Source organism: Panthera onca, chromosome A2 (genome assembly GCF_046562875.1).
Source record: "Panthera onca isolate mPanOnc1 chromosome A2, mPanOnc1 haplotype 2, whole genome shotgun sequence".
In the NCBI taxonomy this organism is placed as follows: Eukaryota; Metazoa; Chordata; class Mammalia; order Carnivora; family Felidae; genus Panthera; species Panthera onca.
The window spans coordinates 12588310-12614322 of NC_138340.1; the positions used below are offsets into that span (position 1 = coordinate 12588310).

Consider the following 26013-nt stretch of genomic DNA (forward strand, 5'->3'; position numbering starts at 1 on the left):
CTTGAAGCCTGGAGGCTGCTTCGGATTCTGTCTCTGTCTCTCTGCCCCACCCCCCCAAGTCGCACACTGTCCCTTTCTATCAAATATAAATAAACATTTAAATTTATATATATAGGGGTGCCTGGGTGGCTCAGTCGGTTAAGCGGCCGACTTCGGCTCAGGTCATGATCTCGCAGTCCGTGAGTTCGAGCCCCACGTCAGGCTCTGTGCTGACAGCTCAGAGCCTGGAGCCTGCTTCAGATTCTGTGTCTCCTTCTCTCTGACCCTCCCCCATTCATGCTCTGTCTCTCTCTGTCTCAAAAATAAATAAACGTTAAAAAAAAATTTTTTTTAATAAATTTATATATATATATAAAAGACTGCCCATACTAAGTACTGGCGAGGATGTGTGGAGCAAAAGGAACGCTCATATTCCACAGGTGGGAGTGTAAAATGGCGGGAGTGTAAAATGGCGGGAGTGTAAAATGGCGGGAGTGTAAAATGGCGTGGCCACTTTGGAAGACAGTGGCAGTTTCTTCAAAAATGGTGTGTTCACTTGTCATATAACCCAGCTGTTCTACTCAGGTACTTGCCGGGGAGCAATGAAAATATGTACATGTCCCTACAAAGACATGCACACCAACATTCATAGCGGCTTCGTAATAGCCCCAAACTGGAAACAAACAAATGTCCATCAAAAGCTGAGTGGACGGGGGGCGCCTGGGTGGCTCAGTCAGTTAAGCACCCAACTCTTGACTTCGGCTCAGGTCACGATCTCACAGTTTGTGGGGTCGAGCCCCACATCAGGCTCTGTGCTGACAGTGCGGAGCGGAGCCTGCTTGGGATTCTCTCTCTCCCTCTCTCTCTCTCTCTCTCTCTCTGCCCCTCCCCTGTTCACACTCTTGAGTTCTATTTCTCTCTCAAAATAAATAAACTTTTTTTTTAAAAAAAAAAAGAACACACACTCTATGAGTCCATTTAAATAAAATTTTAGAAAAGGCAAATTAACTTAGAGTAACAGGCTGATCAATGGGTGCTTGGGGAGACGAGGACTAGAAGGCGAAGGTGGAAGGAAGGGGGAAGAAGCAGGCAGAAACTAGGCAATGGGAATCTTAACAATCCTGACTGTAGTGATGGCTTCGCAGGTCTATATGTGTATTACAACTTATCAAACTCTATGCTTTAAATATGCGCAGTTTATTGTATGTCAATTCTATCTCAGTAAAGGTGTAAAAACTTTTCCAATAAAAAAGGAAAAACTCCTGGGCGCCTTGGGTGGGGCAGTCGGTTGAGCGTCCAACTCTTGATTTCAGCTCAGGTCTTGATCCCAGGGTCGTGGGATCGAGCCCCACATCGGGATTCTCTGTCTCTGTCTCTCTCTCTGTCCCTCCCCGCCTCTCTCTCTATTTAAAAAAAAAAAAAAAAAAAAAGGAAGGAAGGAAGGAAGAAAAAACTCCATAAAAAATTGGGCAAAAAATCTGAACAGACAGTTCACCAAAGAGAATATATGGACGGCAAGTAATCACATGAAATACACCTTAAAACAACAAAATACCGCTACATATCTGTTAGAGGCTGAATCGTGTCCCCCCAAAATTCATAGGTTGAAGCCCCAATCCCCAATACCTCAGAACGTAACCGTATTTGGAGATAAGGTCTTTAAAGAGGTGACTAAGTGAAAATGAGCTCTTTGGGTGGGCCCTACTCCAATACGACTGGGGTCCTTATAAGAAGAGGGGATTAGAACACAGACACGGGCAGAGAAAAGACCATATGAGGGCCCAGGGAGAAGATGGCCATCTACAAGCAATGAAGAGGCCTCAGAAGAAAACACACGTTGCTGCCGATGCCTTTGTCTTGGACCCGGAGCTGTCAGAACTGTAAGAAAATGCATTTCTCTTATTTAAGCCACTCTGTCGTTATGGCAGCCGTAGTAGGTTAATCCGATACGGCTTAGAATGGATAAGATAATAGCTAACAATGCCAGGTGCTGGTAAGGATTTGGAGCACCTGGAACGCTAGCCAAGTGCCGGCCAGAAACAGCTGGGTGGTCTCTTGGGAAATGAAACACCGTTCGCCATATAATGCCACAAGTGAAACGTAAACTCGTGTTCACCCAGGAAATGTTTAAAGTGGTTGTTTTCAAAAACCGGAAACACCCCACGTGTCCTGCAGCCGGCGAGTGGGTGAACATCACACAATGGAATACTACTCAGCGATGAAAAGGAACCGACTGCTGATACACACAGCGATGAGGCTGAGTCTCAGAGGCATTTGGCGAGCGAATGCTGTCAGCCTCGGACTACATCCTGTGTGCTCTCATTACAGGATGTGTTAGGAAGAATGGACTTATAGGGGCCGAAAACAGATCAGTGGGTGCCAGGGCTGGGGCGTAGAAGAGACCGTCTTCGAAGGGGCCAGGAGAACGGGGCGGGGGGGAAAGGACGGTTCCGTATCTTGACCGTGGTGGGGAATCCACAACCGTCTGTCTTTGCCAAAGCTGAAAGAAAAAGCGGAATCGGCCGTGTAGCTTCTCAGACCCGTCCACACCCTGGCTTTTCATCCGCGGGGCGTGTGGCCTTGGGCGAGGAACTCCCCTTCTCTGAGCCTCAGTTTCGTCTCAGGGTGACTAGCAGGAGGGTCTGGAGCCGGATTCCCAAGGCCAGCTTTGCAATTCCCCAGAGCACCTCTCCTTGGGCTCGTCTAGCACCTGCTGGGTGTTGGTGATAAGCCGGCTGCCCGCCAGGGAGCACCAATGTGCTAGGATCTCATTTTATGAGAGTACAAATTGTACCAAAATAGCCTCCCAGCCTATTTTGGGAAGGGGGTGGGTAGGCCACTCTCTGGCTGCGGGATGATTGGCGGGGGAGGCTGAGGCTGCCGCCCCTTGTAGGCGTAAGAACTCTCAAGCCCAGGCGCTCAAGCCCAGCCTAATTTTAGCTGCAGGAGTCATGCTCTGTGGCTTCCTGGGTCTTGGCTTCAAAGAAATGTCCTGTGATTATCATCACCATCACCACCATCATCATTATCATTATCATTATTACTGACACTATGGTACAATACACAACATCAAGTTCTCCATCTTAACCATTTTTTTTTAATTTTTTTTAACGTTCGTTTATTTATTTTTTTTTTAATTTTTTTTTTCAACGTTTTTTATTTATTTTTGGGACAGAGAGAGACAGAGCATGAACGGGGGAGGGGCAGAGAGAGAGGGAGACACAGAATCGGAAACAGGCTCCAGGCTCCGAGCCATCAGCCCAGAGCCTGACGCGGGGCTCGAACTCACGGACCGCGAGATCGTGACCTGGCTGAAGTCGGACGCTTAACCGACTGCGCCACCCAGGCGCCCCAACGTTCGTTTATTTTTGAGACAGAGAGAGACAGAGCATGAACGGGGGAGGGGCAGAGAGAGAGGGAGACACAGAATCCGAAGCAGGCTCCAGGCTCCGAGCCATCAGCCCAGAGCCTGATGCGGGGCTCGAACCCACGGACCATGAGATCGTGACCTGAGCTGAAGTCGGAGGCTTAACCGAGTGAGCCACCCAGGCGCCCCCATCTTAACCATTTTTAAATGCATGGTCCAGTGGCATGAAATACAGTTGCGTTGCTGGACCGTCCTGTACAACCACGGCCGTCCGTCCCCAGAACCTTTTCATCTTCCCAAACCGAAACTGTCCCCATTGAACCCTACCTCTCCCTCCCCCTCCCCCTCCCCCAGCCCTTGGCACCCCCCCCCCCCCGTTCTACTTTCCGTCTCTATGAATTTGACTCTTCGGCTGCCTCACACAAGTGGGCGCCATGGGGGTCATGGAGTAGTATAGGATGTGTCCTCTTGTGACTGGCTTAATGTCCTCAAGGTCCATCCATGTTGTAGCCTGGGACAGAATTTCCTACCCCCCCCCTTTTCTTAAGTTCATTTGTTTATTTTGAGACAGAGAGCACGAGTGGGGGAGAGGGAGAAAGGGAAAGAGAGAAAGAGAGAGAGAGAGAGAGAGAGAGAGAGAATCCCAAGCAGACTCCACGCTGTCAGCACAGAGCCCGACTCAGGGCTCGATCCCACAAACCGCGAGATCACGGATGACCTGAGCTGAGATCAAGAGTCGGACGCTTAACCGATGAGCACCCCCCAGGTGCCCCCGGGTTGTTTCTGCTTTTTGGCCATTGCAGATAGTGCTGCTATAAACATGTGTTTGAACACCTGTTCTCAGTTCTTTGGGTCATACACCTGGGAGTGGAATTTCTGGGTCATAGATTTTTACAACCTAATCTTGGAAAGAACATTCCATCACACCACCCTCCCTTTTAAGTGGCCCATTTAACCAGTTTTGACAAATGTATACACCCACGTGATCACCCCCATAATCAAGATAGGGAACATTTTTTCCATCATCTAAAAAGTTTCCTTGTATATTCTTTCAGCTATATACTGAGATAAATATCGAGAAGTAGAATTTCGGGATCATACGGAGATCATAGATGTAATCGTCTGAGGAACCACATTCTATCACTTCCTTTGTCTCATATTCCGTTCGTGAAAAGCGAATCCCAAGTCCTCTACACCCAAGGGTAGGGGTTATACAAAAGTGCAAATACCAGGGACCACCCTAGGAACCGCCCACTCTGACATGAGCAAATCCAAGCCCAGACCGCATCTGGGAATTTCTATGAAGCGCTCACAACATGCCAAGCAGGGATTTTACAAGCGGTTTGTTTTTGAGGTGGGTTGTTCCTCCCGTTTTATAGGAACACTTTCGGGCTCGGTGGCAAAGTGACTTGCCCGCGGTCACGCAGAGCTCCCGGTGGGGCGGACTCAGGACCCGGGTCTATCTCATTCCAACCCCTCGGCTTTTTCTCTTGACACTTCACGTCTCTGAGTCTGTTTAGGGAAGCATAGGATGTATGCATGGGAAGAATGTAGCAGGGTCTCTGATGTTAAGAAGGAAAGGCAAACTACCGGTAGTTAACCTGAGACACGGGCGGTTACGAGTGCATGTACCTTGCACTTTCTGGTGGGTACCTGCCCAGAGGCATCTGGGAAAAGTCCCAGCTCAATCAGTGGAGGAAAAGAAGGTTTAATTGGGCCCACAGAAGCCAGCCAAGAGGTCAAAGCGAAGGCACAAAGATAGGATGTTGGCAGGCCTGAGAGTGAGTTCGGGTTTTGTTCCTAACTTCCCACGTGACCCTCGGTGAACCCCCTCCTTGTTACATGAAAACGTGGGACTAGGTCATAGGCAGGTAAACCGTGGCCCCCGGGCCAAATCTGGCCCACTGCTAGGACTTGTAAATACAGTTTTATTGGCATGTGGCCATACTCCTTTGTTGACACATCCTTTATGGCCTTTCCAGCTGCAACAGCAGAATTGAGTCCTTACGACAGAGACCATCTGGCCCGCACGGCTGAAAATATTGACTCTCTGATTTTTCACAGGAAAAGTTGGCCAACCCCCCTGGACTGGATGATTTTTTTTTTTTTTTTTTAAGTAAGCCCCACGTCCAGCACGGAGCCCAGTGTGGGGCTTGAACGTGTGATCCTGAGATCAAGAACCTGAACTGACATTAAGAGTCAGATGCTCAACTGACTGAGCCACCCAGGTGCCCTGGATAATTTTTTTTTTCTTTAATTTTTGAGAGACAGAGCATGAGCGGGGGAGGGGCAGAAAGCGAGGGAGACACAGACTCGGAAGCGGGCTCCAGGCTCTGAGCTGTCAGCACAGAGCCCGACGCAGGGCTCGAACTCACGAACCGCGAGATCATGACCTGAGCCAAAGTCGGGAGCTTAACCAACTGAGCCACCCAGGCACCCCAGCCCCTGGATGATTTTTAATACTCTTTCTAACTCTAAAAATGTGACAATCCATAGAAGAATGAATAATACAATTAGGTAAAGCCGAGAGAGCTGTATCGAATTCTGTACCACACTACAAATAAACATCTCATCATCCCCTGTGGTCACGTTTTCTCAGTAAGAGCAAACCATAATCAGGTGTCTTAAGTTAGACTGCGATAACAAATTACCACGGACTAGGGGTCTTAACAGACATCACTCATAGTTTTGGAGGCCGGGAAGTTCAAGATCAAGGTGCCGACAGACGTGGCATCTGGTGAGGGCTCTCTACCTGGTTTGTGGGCACCCACTTTCTCCTTGTATCCTCACACGGTGGGGAGCAGAGAGATCCTTTGTCTTCTCCTCTTTGTCTAAGGGCATTAATCTCATCATGAGGGCTCTACTTTCAGGATCTAATCTAAGATACCATTACATTGGTCCCAGATACCATTACATTGGGAATTAGGATGTCAACATATGTATTTTTTGTGGGGCAGGGGGACACAAATATTGAATCTATAAATCAGAAGGAAGTGCCATGGGGGGATTCAGAGGGATCACAGAGGGTGAAGGAGGGCTTCCGGGAGGAGAGAGATTTGTCTGGGGCCTTAAAATACCCAGGGAGGCTTAAAAGATGTCGGGAAAAGTGTTCCAGATGGAGACCACAGCACAGACGTGGACTGGGGTGTGGGAGCGTTTGGAAAACACGTACCCCAGGAGTCTCTGGCTGGACTGGTTGAGAAGACATACGCATGCTCCCCTGCCCCGCCAGGTGTTGTAGATTCCCTCCTGGCTGACCCATCCCCCATGGTGTGTGTGGTCTAGCGTCTCACTGTGATTATCCCTTCCGTGGGTTACACGAGAGCCCTCCAGGATGTGTCTCTGCTGCCGAAAATGTTAGGAAATGGTTACTAAAAAGTCTTTGTGGGAGTAAGGCAGACAGACTCAGACTGGGAGAAGCAGGGCATCCTATAAGGGCCGAGACAAGGAGCTGAAAGGTTCTGGCACTGCCCCCATTAATCAGTTAGCTGTCGCTGCAAAATACAACACCCCGAATTGTAGCAGCTTAAAACTGCAAATACTTCCCATCTCACATGGTTTCCAAACATCAGGAGTCCCAGAGTGGCTTCGCTGGGCGGTTCGGGCTCAGTCTCTCTCAGAGAAGCAGCCCCTGGAAAGCCTAACTTCAGATGGAGAATGGACCTCCAAGAACATTCCTGTACCTCTTCCAGGCTCTTCGTTGGCTGACGGCTACAGGCTTCCGTCGTCGAGAGAGTGCCCGAGGTGGAAACCACAGTCTCGTATAACCTCCTACCACTTCTGCCCTATTCTACTGGTCACACAGACCAACCTTGGGGCAGCGTGGGAGAAGGCTCACATAAAAGTGTGCCTCAGGGAGGTGGAGATCATCAGGGGCCATCTTAGAGGCCCCATGAAAACTATGTAGCTCTGGGTATCCCCGAACCACCCTTAGCCTCAGTTTCCCTTGCCCACCGTGGAAAAAGGCTTTGTGTGCCACTACGCTTAAAAGATCCATACAGGCATTCCTCCTTGCAGTGTTCTTAGCTTGTTCCCCTTGATCTGAAAGCCAAAAATATACAAACCGAAGGACATATTGGTTCAGGGTACCTAATTAAGTGGTCAAACCGTCACATAAACTAAGAGATTGTGAACACAAGATACAAGATCGAGACCGCCCTTTGTCAGGAGAGGGAGAGAGATAGCCAGGAGGGGTGCAGGGAGCTTTCAAATATTGGAAATATTCTATTTCTTAAGCTAGATCAAGGTCGCCTGCTTTGGTATGACCCTCGAGCTAAGAATGGATTCACATTTTTTTTAAACATTTGGGGGGGGGGGGGGAGGAAGACTGCTTCATGATATGTGAAAATTCTTTGCAATTCAAATTTCAGTGTCCAGAAATAGTCTTACTGGCACACATTTGTGCCCATTTGTTTAGGTATCGTCTGTGGCTGCTTTCGAGCTACAGTGACAGAGCTGAATAGTGGAGCCAGAGACGATCTGAATTGCAAAGCTGAAGATATTTACTATCTGGCCCTTTATAGAAAAAGTCTGTGGGGCACCTAGGTGGCTCAGTTGGTTGAGCGTCCCACTTTGGCTCGGGTCACGATCTCTTGGTTCGTGAGTTCAAGCCCCACATCCGGCTCTGTGCTGCTGGCTCAGAGCCTGGAGCCTGCTTCGGATTCTGTGTCTCCCTCTCTCTCTGCCCCTCCCCTGCTGGTACTCTGTCTCTCAAAAATAAATAAACGTTAAAATTTTTTTTTTTGTTTAAAAGAAAAAGTTTGCTAGATGGTGGGTCCGTGGGTATCTATTTTGTTATTTCCTATAGTCTATATCTGAATTTGTTATATGTAATATTGAACCTCATCGAATGATTTGCAATTCCTAGAATACAGCACGTCCTCTCGTCCCTGGGCATTTGCATGGGTGATCATCTTCAAGGGAGGATCCTTCTTCCAGCTTCTGGTGGCTCTATCACTCCAATCTCTGCCTTCACTGTCACGTAGCCTTTTCCTCCTCTCTGTCCATGCCTCCTCTTATACTGGATGCTTGTCGTTGGGTTTAGAGCCCATCCAGGTAATCCAAAACGATCTCATCTTGAGACCCTTAACTTAATCACACTTGCAAAGACTCTTTTCCAAATAAGATCGCACTAGCAGTCTCTAGGGGTTAGGACCTGACTATATCTTTTTGGCAGCCACCATTCAGCCCCCAACAGTTGGCTACCCTAATAGCTATCAGTCTGTCTGGCACTCTGAGTGGACCTTCTACATTGATTGTAACATCATGCATTGGTCGTCGGGAAAATATTAGTTCACTGGTTATGAAGAGGCGTTCGGATTTCATTCTTCAATATCAGAAAGTCCCATTCGTTAATATCACTGCCAATATTATCAGAAAAGCCTTTCTTTAAGTATCAGAAAGCAGTTAAGATCACGGCGACAGATGCAGGTTTTCCAAAATTCTTATTTTCCTTGGAAAGCTTGAATTCTATCATTGGCAACAGAATTGAGTTGTTTTCCTTGGAGTGACAGCCTCATTTTGTTCATTTTTAAGAAAACGTCTGCCAAACAGCCAAGTCTGAATCATGGTTGGTCAGATATTTCAAATGAAAATGATGTTCCCTGAAAAAAGACCCCAACATTCATTCGTTCAATTGCTCTTCCCTGGAGATGGCCATTGAACTTAACTCTCAGAAGGGCTTTATATACACTCGCCCCTTATGGTAGAAATTGTGTCCCCCTAAAAGGTATGTTCAAGTCCCAACAATCTTCAGTACTTAGGAGTGTGACTTTATTTAGAGACTGGGTGTTGGCACGTGACATCAAGTTAGGATGAGGCCACCAGGCTGCGCCCTAATCCAATATAACTGATATCCGGGATCCTCGCCTAGAGCCTTCAGAGGGAGCGTGGCCATGCTGGCAATTTCATTTCAATTTCTGGCCTCCAGAACTGTGAGAGAATCCATCTCGATTGATTTAAGCCACTCTTTCATGGGACTTTGTTATGACAGCCCCAGGAAGCCAATCCACCAGCCATGATGTGACCTGGTATTCAGGAAGCTCTGTGTCTCAGTCTGCTTGGGAAGCTATAACAAAATACCAAAGGCTGGGCGGCTTAAACAAAAGACATTTATTTGTCACAGTGTGGAGGCTGGAAGTCCAAGGTCAAGGTGCCGGTAGATTTGGGATCTTGTCAAGGCTCAATTCCTTGCTTATAGTCACCTTCTCACATGGCTTCTCCTCTCTGTTTTCCTCTTCTTATAAGGACTCTAATCTTAAGAAGATGGCCCCACCCTCTTGACCCAATAATCTAAATCACCTCCCAAAGGCCCTATTTCCAAATATTGTCACCGTGATGGTTACTTTTAGGTATCAGCTTGACTGAGCTAAGGGATTCCCAGATAGCTGGTCAAATATGATTTCTGGGGGTGACTGGGATGGTATCTCTGCAAGAGATTAGCATTTGCGTCGGTGAACTGAGTCAGGCAGATGATCCTCCCCAGTGCCCGGTGGGGGAGGGGTGGGCGGACATCATCCAATCTGTCAAGGGCCCTAATAGAACCAAAAGGAAGGACAAATCCCCTCTCTTTGTTGGAGTCAAGATGTATATACATCTTCTGCCCTTGGACATTGGCGCTCCTGGTCCTTGGGCTTCCAAACTCAGATTGGAACTTACACCTTCAGCCCCCTGATTCTCAGGTCTCAGGACTCACACGGAATAGGAGATCGGATAAATAAATTACAGCCCATCCACTCAGTAGAATTCTAGGTAGCCATTAAAATGAATGAACTAGATCTCCAGGAGACTGCCATGAAAAGGTGTCTGTGTTGTATTACTATGTGACAAAAGCAAGGAGCCAAAGACAGTGTTAAAACAGAAAAAAAACGTTTTCCCCACATTTGTTTATGTGTGCATAATAAGAGGACTGTTCATAGTGGTGATCTGTTGAAGGATCTCTGGGTTTCCATGGAGATGGTGGGTCTCCTTTGCTGGGAATCCTAGATCCAGGTGGGGTGTGGGGGGCAGTTGTCACGGTTTTGTTTAATGATATGGTGGCCATGAAAAAATCCCAACAGGGAGCCATATGGCCAACTTCGTTCTTTAACAACCAGGTGTGAGTAAAACCCACTGTTGTGGCTTGAATTACATCTCCCCAAAGTTCATAGGATGAAGTCCTAACCCCAGTACTGCAGAATGTGCCCTTATTTGGAGAGAGAGCCTTTAAAGAGATGATCAAATTCAGGGGTGCCTGGGTGGCTCAGTCGGTGAAGCATCTGACTTTGGCTCAGGTCATGATCTCACGGTTTGTGGGTTCGAGCCCCGTCGGGCTCGGTGCTGACAGCTCGGAGCCTGGAGCCTGCTTCCGATTCTGTGTCTCCCTCTCTCTGCCCCTCCAGTGCTCCAGTGCTCACACTCTGTCTCTCTCTCTCAGAAATAAACATTAAAAAAAATTAAAGGCAAAGACTTTTGTTCGTGCATCTTTCAGATTTTTTTAATTATAAAAATAATACAGTCTGGTTGTTAAAAATGGAAACTACAGAGACGTGCATAAAGAAAAAAAAGAGAGAGGGAGAAAAAGAGACTTAACTCTTCTCACCTACAACCCACCTCCCAAAGGTAGTCACTCTGAACAGTCCTTTTAATCTGTACATGTAAACACTCAGAAAGTGACAGGTGTGCTTGCCATATTCTCTTCTGTATGCAGGTGAGTGTCTCTTTAGTAACATAATTATACCTTTGGGTTTTCCTTAGATGGTTGAATCTCAGAGTATTGTCTAACTTTGAGCTGCTTTAAAAAATTTTTTTAATGTTTATTTATTTTTTTGAGAGACAGAGAGCGCGGTAGTGGGGGAAGGGCAGAGAGAGAAAGAGAGACAGAGAATCCAAAGCAGGTTCTACACCATCAGTGCAAAGCTCCATGTGGGGCTCGAACTCACAAACTGTGAGATCATGACCCGAGCCAAAGTTGGAAACTCAACCAACTGAGCCACCCAGGTGCCCCTTGACTTTGAGCTTCTTAGCCAGGACCTCACTGGCCCTGCTCTAATAGAGAGTAGGAGGAATTAGGAGTTCTACAGACTGCCTGGGACTGCAGGCAAAATTATGTGTACACATCATTTTCTAGGAGGGGGTCCGGAACTGTCATCAAGGATGTTAAAAGTGTGGTCTGCAACCCTTGAGAAACTTACCGAACCAGTGGGCGAAAATGAGGCCAATTGTCGATTTCCATTGGGCAGTTATTCTGAACCCTCCTGTAATTCGAAATACAGATGATAAGGGGACCTGGGTTCAAACACCCCCCCAGTTACTGCACACAGTTACTAGCTGTGTGACCAGGGGCCTCAGCTTCCACTGTAATAATTTTTTTTTCCTATTTAAATCCATTTTTTAAAAATTGAGGTAAAATTCACATAACAGAAAAGAAATAACTTTAGGGGCACCTGGCTGGCTCAGTTGGTGGAGTGTGCGATTCTTTAAAAAAATTTTTTAACGTTTATTTATTTATTATTTTTTTTAATGTTTATTTATTTTTGAGACAGAGAGAGAGAGACAGAGCATGAATGGGGGAGGGTCAGAGAGAGAGGGAGACACAGAATCCTAAGCAGGCTCCAGGCTCTGAGCTGTCAGCACAGAGCCCGATGCGGGGCTCGAACCCACGGACCGTGAGATCGTGACCTGAGCCGAAGTCAGATGCTCAACCGATTGAGCCACCCAGGCGCCCCACGTTTATTTATTTTTAAGAGACAGGGAGAAACAGATCACAAACAGGGGAGGGACAGAGAGAGAAGGAGACACAGAATCCGAAGCAGCCTCCAGGCTCCAAGCTGTCAGCACAGAGCCCGATGCGGGGCTTGATCGTGACCTGAGCTGAGGTCTGACGCTTCACCGACTTGAGCCACCCAGGCGCCCCTCTTTTTTTTTTTTTTTTTTTTTAATTTTGAGTGTGCGATTCTTGATCTCTGGGTTGTGAGTTCGAGCTGCACGTTGGGTATGGAGATTGCTTACAAAGAAAATCTTAAAAATAAATAAATAATTGTAAAGTGCACGATTCGGCAGCATTTCATATGTTCCCCATGTTGGGCAGCTATCATTTCTATCTAGTTCCAGAACGTGTCCATCACCCCAAACGCTACGCGGCCCTTTGCCACTGGCGGCTTTCACTCAGCGTAATGTCTTCTAGCTTCTTCTACGCGGTAGCACGTGTCAGTGTTTCCTTCCTTTCTACGGCAGGGTAGCATTTCATTGTGTGGATTTATCACATTTTGTCTATCCGTTTACCTTTTGATGGACATTTGGGGTGTCTCCATATTTGGCTATTTTGATTAGTGCTGCTCTGAACCTCCTTGTACAGGATTTGTCTGAACGCCTGCATTCACTTCCCTTGGGTCTCCACCTAGGAATGGGAATGCCAGATCACATGGTCATTCCGCGTTTAACTTTCCAAGGAAATGCCAAGCTGTTTCCCACAGCTGCTGCATCATTTTACATTCCCACCAGTAGTGCATGAGGGTTCCAACTCTTCCGCAGCCTTGCCAATACTTGTTATTTTCTTCTTTGATTATCGATGACCTAGTCGGTGCGAGGTGGTATCTTGCTGTGGTTTTGATTTACAGATGCATAATATTTTCAAGTAGTATTTTATAAAAACAAAATCCATGCAAAAGATCTGTGCTTGAACAAATCATCAAAATCTTTTTATTTTTTATTTTATTTTTTATTAATTTTTATTTTATTTTTTATTAATTTTTATTTTATTTTTTATTTTTTTATTTTAGCACAGGCTCCTTGCTGCCTGTGCAGAACCTGACGAGGGGCTCCAACTCAGAAACTGTGAGATGGTGACCCGAGCCGAAATCAAGAGTCTGACGCTTTAACTGACTGAGCCATCCAGGCGTCCCACAAATCATCAAAATCTTAATGAAAATAGGATCCAACCCTGCATTTACATACTCACCTCACTTGCCTCACTCTGTTTCAAATTGTGATATTTCAGGGTGCCTGGGTGGTTCAGTCAGTTAAGCAACTGACTTTTTAGCTCAGGTCATGATCTCCCAGTTGGTGAGTTCAAGCCCCACATCCGGCTCTCTGTTGTCGGTCCACAGCCTGCTTTGCACCTTCTGTCTCCTTCTCTCTCTGCACCACCCCCTCTCTTTGTTGCTCTCTCTCAAAAACAAATAAAAATTTGTCTAAAAAGGTAAAACAAAATTGTGATATTTCATTCATTGTGGATTTTGTTGCCTTGATTTTATTTTTTCAATATTGCTTTAAAATTTTACTTACACTTTTGTCACCATAAAAAATGACAAAATATTATTTATTTGTATTGTTTTTTTTTTTTGTGCCCTCCCCCCAAAACGCTGCACCCCAGACCAGCCAACACGTCTCCTGCTTCCTCCTCATTCCGTTCTGCCCTGCATTCCAGCGGCTTCTGCCCGGTCACGCGGCAACTCCCGCGCTGACCTCGAGGGGGCGCAGCTTCCCCGCGCTTCCTCAGCCAAGGCATCTCCTTCCAGGCCGAGAGTTTGAGCTGATTTATTAACATCTCCCGGCTCGGTACCTCTTTCTTAAGGTGGGAATGATATCGTTAGGCAAAGAAGGTATGAAAATGCCCTCGCTTATGGCTCAGCCCTACACAACACATAATATCCAACACAATTGTAATCATTTTTTTTGTTTTTGTTTATTTTCATTTATTTTGAGAGAGACTAAGTATGCGCAGGGGAGGAGCAGAGAGACAGGGAGAGAAGAATCCCACGCAGCGCCCGCACTCAGTGCAGAGCCCGTTGCAGGGCTGGGACTCACCAACTGTGAGACCCCCACTCCAGCCAAAATCAAGAGTCGGCTGCTCAACCGGCTTAGCCACCCAGGCACCCCACATAATGGTAATTATCACTTTTCCCTAAGAACAGGTATGGAAGGATATGTTACACTTTTACTGCACAGAATTTCAAACCCCAAACTAGACAGAATGGTATCATGAACCGAGAGCCCCAGATCCAACTCCTATCACCCCCTGGCCAACCCCACCCCGTCCACCTTTTCATCTGGGATTATTATTTCAAAGTTAATCCCAGTCATTCTAGAAATCTTACTATTCTATAAAATATTTTATTGCGCATCTCTAAAAGATAAAGACATTCTTTTTTTAAAAACACCTTATACCATGATACCATTACTTCACTTTAAAAATGTTGCCAAGGGGCGTCTGGGTGGCTCAGTTGGTTAAGCAGCTGACTCTTGATTCCGGCTCAGGTCATGATCTCCGAGTTCATGAGTTCAAGCCCCGTGTCGGGCTCTGTGCCGACAGCTCGGAGCCTGGACCCTGTTTTGGATTCTGTGTCCCCCTTTCTCTCTGCTCCTCCCCCATTCGTGCTCTGTCTGTCTCTCTCTCTCTCTCTCTCTCTCTGTCAAAAATAAATATTGAAAAAAAATAAAACTGGGGCACCTGGGTGGCTCAGTCGGTTAAGCTTCCGACTTCGGCTCAGGTCATGATCCCATGGTCTGGATCGTGAGTTCAAGCCCCGCATTGGGCTCTGTGCTGACACCCTGCTTTGGATTCTGTGACTCCCTCTCTCTCTGTCCCTTCCCCTTCTTCTCTCTCTCAAAAATAAATACACATTAAAAAATAACGTAAAAAAAATGTTGCCAAGAATTCTTTAAAACCTACAGATTCCAATGTAGCTGACAAACGTTGAGGTTTGAGGCTCGGACCTGTCACTCCCTTGCCAAGGAACCTTGGGCAAATTGTTGAGCTTCTCTGAAGCCTGTTTTCATCCTTGGTAAACCAGGGTAGCGAAATGAAGCTCCCGGTTCCCTGGGGAGAACTGGAGACAGTATGTTATATTATCACCTGAAGCTAAGAGGTCCTCAAAGTATAATAACACAATGATGGTACCATGAATATAGTAACATGACAGAGCAGTGGTTCTCAACCAGAGGGTGGAGGCGGGGATTCTGGTCCCCAGGGACACTTGGCAATGTCAGGAGACATTTTCGGTTGTCATGATCGGGAGAGCTTGGTGCCATTTGCGTCTAGTTGGTGGAGGCCAGGGATGCGGCTCAGCACCCCTGTGAGCTTCCCGTGTGAAATCCGAAATCAGCCCCGATACTTGGAGGGCAGGGAGAGACCAGAGAAAAGCCGGCCACTTATGATGGGTGGGCAGCAGGTTTGATAAGCAAGGGAGCCTGCAAGGCTTGTCTTCAGTGGCCACAGATGAGTTGATCGTCACACCTGCCAGCCAGAATCTTAACATTTATAGAGCGGCCTTAACTGGGTTCAGGTTTGTGCACAGTTCAGATGGTCCTAACACCACATCACTATCTCAAGGCTGTGTCCTTGGGGAGCATCTCGTGTGGGGAAGGCCAGCGGAGTGAACGCTCCAAGGACAGGGGAGGGGGAGCCTCCACTTGCCCAGGTCCAGCTGGTGGGTCAAACCTGCAGTCACGTGTTCCTGATGGCCTCCTCCGACATGCACACCCCCGGCCACAACAGGTGCTCTGGCCCCCAATATTAGCAGGGCTGAGATTGAGAAACCCTGCTCCAGAGACTTGGATTTCATGAACACTTGCTGGGACATTGACATTGGGCACTTTGGTTTCTGACTCCACCACTTGTTGGGTGAGACTGGAAATAATAGTAATTAATCCCGGCTAACATTTCATGGGCCCTGTGCATGCCCCAGGCATGGTGCTAGGCTCACTGTGTAAGCGAATTTCATTGTTTTACCAGCCCTGGAGATTGCTAAGAAAACTTAAGCCCAGAGAGGCCAAGCGGCCCATGCACAGGGCTTCACCTATCTGGGCCTCGTTTTTTTTTTTTTTTTTTCATCAGTGGGACAGGATGATAATATCTGCTTCTCGGGCACACTGCCCACGCAAGATGCCAACCAGCTGGCACCTCATGGACCCTTAACAAATGGCCTCTGCTATGATGAGTGTATTAGCCCGGCACACAACGGTTAACCATCAAGGCTGGCTGAGTGCCCAGCTAAGCCAGGGCCCGAGAGCCACACAATTTCTTTCATTATCCCAGTTGCTGGGTGAATTGGCAGGGAGAGACCTGGGAAGTACCTAAGACAAAAGTTACTAGGATTGCCGGGGGCTTGTCTTCCGGGCAGTGCTGTGCCCAGAAAACTCTCTTCTCCAGCCTACTTCCTCAGAGGATTTTAAATCGGCCCTGCCACCACCAGCAAGAGTGAGAGGGAGGCCAGAGCTCCCGAGGAAAACCAGAAGGTAGGCACCACAAGGTGTCCCTCCTGGGGGAATCCAGGCTTGCTCGATTGCCTGCAGTGACTAATAGAAGTCAAGGAAGATGGACAGTTGTGGATGAGCCCGTTGATGTGACAGTTATTTAGTGAGCACCTGCCGTGTGCCAAGCATTCTGACCTTGGCAGACAAGTCTTTGCACTAATGGAACGCATGTTCTTATGGAGAGACAAGCAGTAAACAAGCAAGAAGAAACCTATCAGCTGGTGGTGAGTACCATGCAGAGAATTAAAATAGGGCAGTGGCAGGGGCACCTGGGTGGCTCAGTCGGTGGCTCACTCAACGGTTGGTGAGTTCGAGCCCCACATCGGGCTCTGCGCTGTCAGCACAGAGCCTGCTTGGGATTCTCACTCCCTCTCTCTCTGCCTCTCCCCTGCTTATGTGCTCTCTCTTTGTCTCCCTCTCAAAATAAATAAATAAACATTTTAAAAAATAGGGTGTTGGCATTGGGAGTGACTTAGGGAGGGAGGTCACTGAGCAATGTGATGGTCAGGGAGAGCCTCTTAGGATGTGGCATGTAAGCTGAGGTGTGGGTGGCAAGAAAGGATTCAGATTGGGGAGTTCAGGCACAGCATGTGCAAAGGCCCTGAGGCTGCAGTAAAGCTGGTTGTCTTAGACCAGGGGTTCTCAACTAAGCATGATTCTGCCCCCAAGTAGACATTGGCAATGTCTGGAGATATTTTTGATTGTGACAGCTTTGGCGGGGGGAGGGGGGCTGCTGCTGGTACCCACTGAGTAGAGGCCAGGATGTTCTCAACATCTTACAATGCACAGGATGGCCCCCACTGCAAAGAATGATCTGGCGCCAGATGCCAGTAGGGCTGACGTTGCAAAAGTCTGGGCTCCAGGAATAGAAAGAAAGCCTAGTGTGAGGGTCAAGGTCAAAACCTTCCAATACTCCTGTAGATGTGAGGAGGTGGTAAGTAAGGGCACAAGGCCATATGCTGGGGTGGGGTAGAGTCCAAGGGGCCTATTGGAGACCGAGATAAATGGAGGAAGGAACAGAGATTTGGGGGAGGCAAATTCAAGGTCAGGGGATTGGTGAGGAGGTGATAGGGACAAACCTAGATGGACCCTGGGGTCCAGAGCTGGGGCCTGGGTGAGGTCAGCAGAGTGCAACTAAATCAGAGGGCTTGGGTGGGTCATAGGAAGGTGGCTGGATGGCCAGGCTGGGTCTGAGGGTCCCTGGAGGAGAAGGGACCAGACCAACACTCACTCCCCGACCGGACCCTTCCAGGCTAGTGAAAAAGTTGTTGCTCTGCTCCTCAGTTTTCCTCATTTGTGAAATGGTGACAGTCAATTATGTTATAACATTTTTCAGGTCTGTGCAGGAAAAGTTAATTCAACAGGCCTGGGTTGTCCACATTCTGGACATGAAAGGTTTGGCCCTTGACCGGCTCCTAAGAAGTGGCCTCTAGGCCCTTGGAATGTCTTGCCTGATGGGGGTGTGTTTGTTCATCTGGGGCCTTGGAATATACCAGAGAGTCTGTGCTAATGATGCGATTTCTGGTGGGGGGCCTTGGGTCACGTGGTGCCAGCTCTGGAGGGGCTCTGGATGTCAGCCATGTCTGTGTGACCGATGCCCAGTAAAAACCTGGGCACCTAGGCTCAGCTGAACTTCCCAGGCCGGCAACCCTCCGAGCCTGCTGTCACACATCGTCGCCGTAAGAGTTAGGCGCCACTCTCACAGCCCTGTTGGGGGCGGACACTGGAGGCCCGGGCCTGGTGTCCCTTGGATGCTGCCCTGCACGCCTCTTTCCTTGGCTGACCTTGATCCGTGTCCTTTCATTGTGCTGCCCCATAACCATGAGAACAGCTTTTCCGAATTCTGTGAGTGCTTCTAGCAAACCCTCACATCTGAGGGTGGTCTCGGGGACCCCTGAAAGACAGACTCTTCTCCTAAGTGGACAAGGCAGAGAAGGGAAGTTGAGGCAGAGAGGAAAAGATACTGCAAAAGCTCCGGCTGTTTGGTTGAACCGATACCAGAATTTCTGAAACGCCCGTATGTAGAGCGGGGACTGGATGTTCAAGCACCCAAATGCCTTGCTCGCGTCGGGTGCATCACGGGTACGTTGGGCATTCGTTTTGCTTTTCAGGCGCATCACGCTTCCTTGTGTGCTATCCCGAGTGGACTGCCTCTCTCTCCTCACCCCAGCTCACCTTCGAGTAGCTGTCACTCCCACTTCACGGATGGTGCGGCCAGTGTCCCAGGAAAGAGGCCACTTGCTTAACTTCTCCAGGACAGTGATGGACGGACGAGCATTCCCACCAGACCCATGGACTCCCAGGTATACGTTCCTTCTGCCTGTGGTTTGTTAATATCGAGAGGTGGGTGGGCAGGACTCAGATCACCAGGGCGTTTTCAATAATGAGAAGGTCTTTCCCTGGTCCTAGAGGCCATGTTTTTGGTTAATCTTTCCCCCCAGCTTTATTGACAGATAATCAGCGTATATAACACCATGTAAGTTTAAGGTGCCCGACGTGTTGATTTTGATGCACTTGTATCTTGCACGATGGTTACCGCAGTAACGTTAGGTAACACCTCCAGCATGCACATAATTACTGTTTCTTTTTAGTGGTGAGCGCCTTCAAGACCCATGCTGTTGGCAACTTTCAAGTATATAATACAGTATTATTAACTGTAATCACCGTGCTGTGCATTAGATTCCCTAGGTTGGTCTTCTTCATCTTCTAACTGGAAGTTTGTAATCTTTTGACGGACAGCACCCCATTCCCCCCACCCCCTTTCCCTCGTAACCGTCTCTCTGTTTCTGGGAGTTTGGCTTTTTTTAGATTCCACATAGAAGTGAGATCTTACGGCACTTGTCTTTCGCTGTCTGGCTTATTTCACTTAGCACAACGCCCTCAAGGTCTATTCACATGTTGTCACAAGCGGTGGGGTTTTTTTTTTTGATTATTTCAAAGAGCACATCTCAGTTTGATATGGGCCGGTCCTGAGCCGCCCCTGGAGACGTGCTAGTCTCCCTTCTTATCTGCGAGAGCTGTCTCCACGCCTCCTGCAGGCGAGGAGATCTGGCTAGAGTGGATTTAAAGCTGATTTCTCAGGTTCTCGGCCCTGTTGACGTTGGGGGAACGGATCCTTTTCTCTGGCGGGGGCTGTCGTGTGCCTTCTATCTAGGGTGCTGAGCGACGTCCCTCATCTCTACCCACTGGGCACCAGCAGCCCCCGCCTCCCCCCGGCCGTGACAACCAAAATGTCTCCAGGCATTGCAAGTGTCTCCTGAGAAGCAGAATATTCCCCAGTTGAGAACTGCTTGTTTAAGCGGTACACCCAGCGCCCGGACCTCTTTGGAGGGGACAGTGAGCACAGGATGAGGTGGAGGTTCCACTCAGTGTGTGACCTTCTGGCCTGACCAGCCAGGACCCGCAGGGCTCCCAGCCCCTGACAGTTTCCCTCTGCACACCTGGGCCCAGGCTCAACTTTCACGGAGGCCCAGGGGACCTAGGTGTTCCAGAGGCTGGCTGGTCCCCAGGTCCCCATGCTGGGCTCCAGGAAACCATAGTTGCTGTGGTGACTGCTGAGCTCTTGGGGTGAGGAACCAGCTGGTTGAGGGGCAAAAGATTCCAGTGCCTGGAGCAGCCAACCACATCCAGGGGCCGGCGTCTCCCCATTAGTGCTTGCAGACTGAGCAGAGGCGGCTTCAGCTCCCCAGGGGGGGCCGGAGGGGACGGGGGGGGGGTGCTGCGGGGCGCTGAGGGGGTGAGACCGATACCCCACTCCAGATGGCCCTGCCTGGCTGTCCTCCCAAGAAGGCCACCTGGCCTCCGGCTTGAAGTCTCTGAATCCCAGGCCCTTCCTGGGGAAGGGTCATCCAGGCAGACAGGCAGCATGAGTGTGGGTCCCCTCAGCCCGGGCACCCGCCGGCGGCTTCTCCAGGGTCTGGCAGGCCCCCTCCCGGCGCCTCGGTCCAGAAGTGTGGCCGTCTTCATCAGCACCGCGATCTCAGGTAAGGGGCCGGGAAAGGCTGGGGGGCTAGAGGCAAGCAGGTACTCTTGGGGAGGGGCGAGGTGGCCAGGGCCTGGCTCGAGGGCTCCTCTAGGAGACCTGGATAAGAATGCAGCCTGGCCGGCGGCCCACGTGGGAACCAATGAGAAGGAGCCTCCTAGACCCTCTGTTTCCTCCTCGATAATCCAGGCTGAGACCCTGACTTGACAGGCTTGCTCCGAGTGGCAAATCTTATTGCAACTAACATTTATGATGAAGGTATGACGCGCTATGCGCCAGGCTTCAAAAGCGTAAGAGGGGCGCCTGGGTGGCTCAGTCGGCTAAGCGTCCGACTTCGGCTCCGGTCACGATCTCGCGGTTCGAGGGTTCGAGGCCTGCGTCGGGCTCTGCGCGGACAGCTCAGAGCCTGGAGCCTGCTTTGGAGTCTGGGTCTCCCTCGCTCTCTGCCCCTCCCCCATGTGCGCTCTGTGTCTCTCTCTCTCTCTCTCGAAAATAAACAAGCATTAAAAAAAAACAGAAAAAAAATTAAAAGTGTAAGAGCCTTGCCACCGCCCCCAAGACTTGCATGACCCGACTCTCCTCACCTCCCGTGTTGATCTTATATGGCCCTTCCCCACACCCGCATGCTGTAGTCACGCTGGGCTCCAACGGGTCTTGGAACCCTTGAAGCCCCAGGCCCCATAAACCGGAGTCATTTCCGTGCTTATTTAACGGGTGGCTTCTCTAAGCAGAGCCGCGAGCTCTGTGGGGGCAAAGACTACGTAAAGTAGTGTGTTGGCAAATATTTAATAGCCCGTGCCCCCCCCCCAAATCTAAACAAGACAACACGAAACGAAAAGCACCACCGATTTGTGCTGTCCGCCAGTTTCCATTGTGTGACTCCTCCCGCCAGGGTCAATTTCCAGCCGCCGCCGTGACTTCTCTGAACGCGGAGTCAGACAGAGATGTGGAGGTCATTCGCCGTTCTCTAAGATTTCCCCGATACAAAATCAATAGCCAGGACCAAATGCAAGAACAGAGCTCACAGGCAAATGCCAAAAAATAATTAGGAAGTTCGTTAAGCGCCTGACCCCTGATTTCAGCTCAGGTCATGACCTCACGGCTGGTGAGTTCCAGCCCCGCGTCGGGCTCTGCGCTGAGCGGGTGCAGAGCCTGCTTGGGATTCTCTCTCTCTCTCTGCCCCTCCCCCGCTTGCTCTCTATCTCTCCCTCAAAATAAATAAAAATAAACTTAAAAATTAGGAAGGGATGAGTTCTGAGGATTTGCCGTCTCTGCTCTTTCCATCGTAAGTTTAGATCATTGGATTTTTCATGATGGCCGCGTTAACGACTGGTTTACAAAGATTCTTGGAGATTTTAGCAGTCGCCCCCCGCACCCCTCAAGCCAGTAGGACTGCATCATCCATGTATGTCTTGCTTGTCACTGTGCCCCGGATGCTTAGCAAGGTTCTAAGCAGAAAGCAACTTCCTAATAAATCCTCCGTGGGCAGATGTAAATGACCCATGGAAAGGATTAGACAGGCACGGGAAGGGCATGGGGTAGGAGGCAGATCCAAGGCTGGCACCCAGGGATTGGGCAACCTCTTCATGCCAGTGGCTTTGGGAGCCCTTCCCTGAACACTCCAATGACCTCCCCCTGACCAGGTGGAGAGGACCAATGTTTCTTCAACATCTGTCTCGCACAAGGTGCTTTTAGTTGTAAGATTCAATAGCTTGACCAATGCCTACTAAGCACTTGGGTCGAGTGCTAAGAAACCAGCCATGACCAAGATGAGCAGAGGCGCTTGACTTTGGGCAGCTCGCAGCCTTGCAAGGTAGAAGCATCACCCCCGTTTTACAGAGCGGGAAACTGAGGATGGCCTGCCCCTTGGCATCAGACCGCACAGTGAAGTCAGGGGCACTGAAAGGTCTCACGGTCCAGGTTTTACCCTCAGTAGGGCTGCTGGAGTCTAGCAAAAGCGAAAAACCAGGACACCAGTGAAATGTGCATTTCAGATACACCGTGAATAATCCTCCAGTGTAGGTATTTCCCAAATAGTGCGTGACATGGGACAGACTTAGGCTAACAGATTATTCGCTGTGTATCTGAAATGCAGATTCGACTGAGTTTATCACATGTGTACCTGTACCCAAACAGTGCAAGGAACAGGATATACTTGAGCTATTAAGTTTTTCACTGTTTACTGAAGTGCAAATTCAGCTGGGCATCCTGTATTTTATCTGGCGACCCCAGGCTAGGGGGACCAATCATTCTGGTTAGCGGAGACGGAGGGGTTTCCTGGGATGTGGGTTTTTTAGCACTAAGACCAGGAAAGCCCCTCTTTGGTTTGCCTCATGTCTATTATTATTATTTTTTAATGTTTCTTTATTTATTTTCAGAGAGAGAGAGACAGAGAGGGAGAGAGAGTGTGAACCGAGGAGGGGCAGAGAGAGATTGGGAGACAGAGAATCCCTCCCAGAGAGGGAGACAGGCTCCGCACTGTCAGCACCCAGAGCCCGACGCAGGGCTTGAACTCACGAACTACGAGATCATGACCTGAGCCAGAACCAAGAGTCGGCCGCGTAACCGACTGAGCCACCCAGGCGCCCCTGCCTCGCGCATTTTTGTATCTTTTAATTTGCCCCGTGGGGCCCCAGCCTTAGTGGGGGCAAACGAGGCTGAAAGCACAGCCGTGGGGCAAGAAAGCGTCCTGGGTTCCTCCCACTGATGTCTTCTGCGCTCTTCCTTGCAGATATGGACACCGAGAGAGAAGCTCTACAGAGCACCGCCTACCCCAAAGTGCAGAACTTCTGCCAAAGGCACGGTCTGATGTTCGAGGTAATTGCCCCCTCCCTGCCTCAGTTTCCCCTGCCCTGAAATTAGGGAACAGAGCTGTGCCACCCAGGCTGCCACATAGGACCTTTTGCTCCAGGGAGCTCCACGCTGGTGATGCACCCCGTGGCAATGGAAGTCCTCTAAACGGGCAGGGGGAGGGATTGTAGCCACAGGCACCGTGGTTAGAGCAGGGGGTGTGGCAGTGCCCTGGGACCCTGCTCCCTGGGCATGTCCCTTTACTGCCTTTTGTTGTCGGTCTGCCCTGCCCTCCTGGCCCTCCCTGCGCTGGGACAGCTTCAGGGGGAGTCTAAGAGGACCGTGGGGTGTTTGGGAAGCACACGGGAGTGGGCTGGGCCTTTTTCGGAAGCAATAATGGTGTGCCTGCCAGGCACGGTCACCACAGACCCCAAACAGAGTCCCCTATGACTCTTAGCACCAATCCGGGGGTGGGAACGTTGCTACTCACGTGTTACCAACAGAGCGTCTTTGGAGTTGACACTGACTCCTTGCCATTTGTGACAGCGATCCGTCACATCAAAGGCCCTCTCGATTATATATAAACACACCATGGTTTATATGTCACTAAGAAAGAAACGGTGCTGGGACTCTGCCTGCCATGGATCATGAGACACAGCTCAATGGCAGAGGTTCTAAAAAGGAAAACATACATGCTGAGAACTGATGAAGGGCCTTTCATGTCCAGGCAGGTGCTATGCGACAAACGCTGTAAACAGCGTCGATGCCGGGGTGGGAGACAGCGGCCCGCAGCGCCGAAGGCTCTTGCCCAAGCCTGGTGGCTGACCCTTTTTCCCCTCTGCATTCAGCCACATTCAATACTAGTGTCCTTTTATCCTCGTGTTCCAGTTCGTTAGGAATTTCTGCGTCTTTCCCTCTGGCCAAAAGAAGTTAGGGACGAAGGGACATTCTGAGTCCCATTCCCCGCCCCCCTGCCTCCCTATCCCAGCCTTCTGCCGGCTCAGCTTTGCTACCCGAATTGAACCATTCCCCCCGGCTCCCCTCAGGCAAGCAGGCAAAAGTGGACCGCAAGCGTGCGGTTGCTAGGGAGATCCTGCCAAGTCCTATGTCGGCCAAACTAAATACCCTTCGTTGCAAAGAAAGTTCTGAGAACAAGTGTGGACATGTCCTCATGACTGGCCGGCCATCCTGCCGGATGCCCCCCATCTGGGTCCGTCTGATGTCTTTCTCCTGGTTACACTGGGGTTACGGGCTTCATTCAAGTTCTTTCAATTCGTACATCCCCCTTTGGGGTGAGACTGTCAAAAATTATTGAAAGAAACTTTATGCCTTTGTCAAAAGGAATTGAAAAACAAAACTCACCCACTCTGCCACCTCCCTGACAAACCCACGCTTGTGATCTCCAGGTTGTCGATCTCAGGTGGGGTATTCGGAACACTGAGGCCACTGAGCACATGACCACAGAACTCTGCTTGGAGGAACTCGACCGGTGTCGGAAAACATCCACAGGGCCGGCTTTTGTTGTGAGTCTCTTGGGAGGGATGGGTTGGTGCTTACTTCTCATTCCAGCACCAGTATGTGGCCCCTGCTCACTAGCCAAACCCATCCGTGGAGGAGAGATGGTACTTCTGCTCTAGTACCCAATTTCCATCGCCTGCCCATGGCAGACATTGCTAATCGATCCCAGTACTCATCTTCCACAGAGCTAGCTGGGATGCAGACATTAGCAGCCAAGTGGAAGCAGCAGGTGAGTTGGAGAGCAGAGGGTTGGAGCCCAAAAGAACCTTGGGATTTGCTCTGGACCTTCCCCCCAGCTTTCCCAACTCATGCACTTTTTGCGTGTGGAACCTGGGGATCCTGGAAAACCATACAGAGGATGGAAACCCACAGGATGTCCGGAATTTTTTTCTCCTCTGTGCCTCATGGTGTTGGGAATGGCCTCTGGGGCGCCATCTAGAGCCTGCCTCTGGGAAAACTTCCTCCCATGCTAGGTGGGGCCAATTTTTCCATGTTCCAGGGAATTTTCTCTCTACCCATCCCAACAGCACCCTCTCTGTCACTGAAATAAACCCCAGCTCACGATTAGTGGTTTAGGCTACAATCGGCAAATGTTATTCCACGGTCCTGATTTATCACACCAGCACGTTCCAGATACATTAAATGTGACATTTGAGCTCTCAAATCCTAGAGCAGGGGTCGGCCAACTATAGCCTAGGGGGCAAATCCGGCCCATTGCCTGCTTTTGTAAATAAAACTTTATTGGCGCGTAGCATCCAGGGCCGTTTTCCAGCTACGAACAGAGAGCTGAATACTTGTGACAGAGGCCACCTGGTCTGCAGAGCTGAAAAGATTGACTATCTGACCCTTTACAGAAAAAGTTTGTTGACCTCTGTCCTAAAACGTAAAGAGGGAAAAAGTCTTGCCCAAGACATCTTAGTCACAAACAAGCTTTGAACAATTCCAAATAAAAAGAAAAATCCTCTGGAACCTCTCCTGGAGATAAAGTAGAATGTAGGAGAGGGTGGTCCCCATTATTAAAGCTGTTTTCTGGGAGCGCCTGGGTGGCTCAGTCAGTTAAGCAGCTGACTCTTGATCTCAGCTCAGGTCTTGATCTCAGGGTTGTGAGTTCAAACCTTACGTTGGGCTCCATGTGAGCCTACTT

At 49.4% G+C, this 26013-nt stretch overlaps 1 protein-coding gene across 4 annotated transcripts in view; it reads left to right on the top strand.

The window, feature by feature from the left end:
* Positions 1-16400: 16400 nt before the first annotated feature.
* The window catches only part of NWD1 (NACHT and WD repeat domain containing 1), a 76068-nt gene continuing 66455 nt past the window's right edge, over positions 16401-26013 (top strand). Inside the window, exons 1-5 of one of the 4 annotated variants that reach the window (XM_078443228.2) lie at positions 16402-16803; positions 18691-18882; positions 19021-19055; positions 23293-23378; positions 24758-24874. In XM_078443228.2, coding sequence (XP_078299354.2) covers positions 23295-23378; positions 24758-24874 — 201 coding nt within the window. In that variant the 5' untranslated portion in view covers positions 16402-16803; positions 18691-18882; positions 19021-19055; positions 23293-23294. Of the gene's footprint in view, positions 16804-18690; positions 18883-19020; positions 19056-23292; positions 23379-24757; positions 24875-26013 lie in introns of those variants that run through there. The other 3 variants (XR_013554277.2, XM_078443227.2, XM_078443229.2) reach the window with 3 other exon arrangements.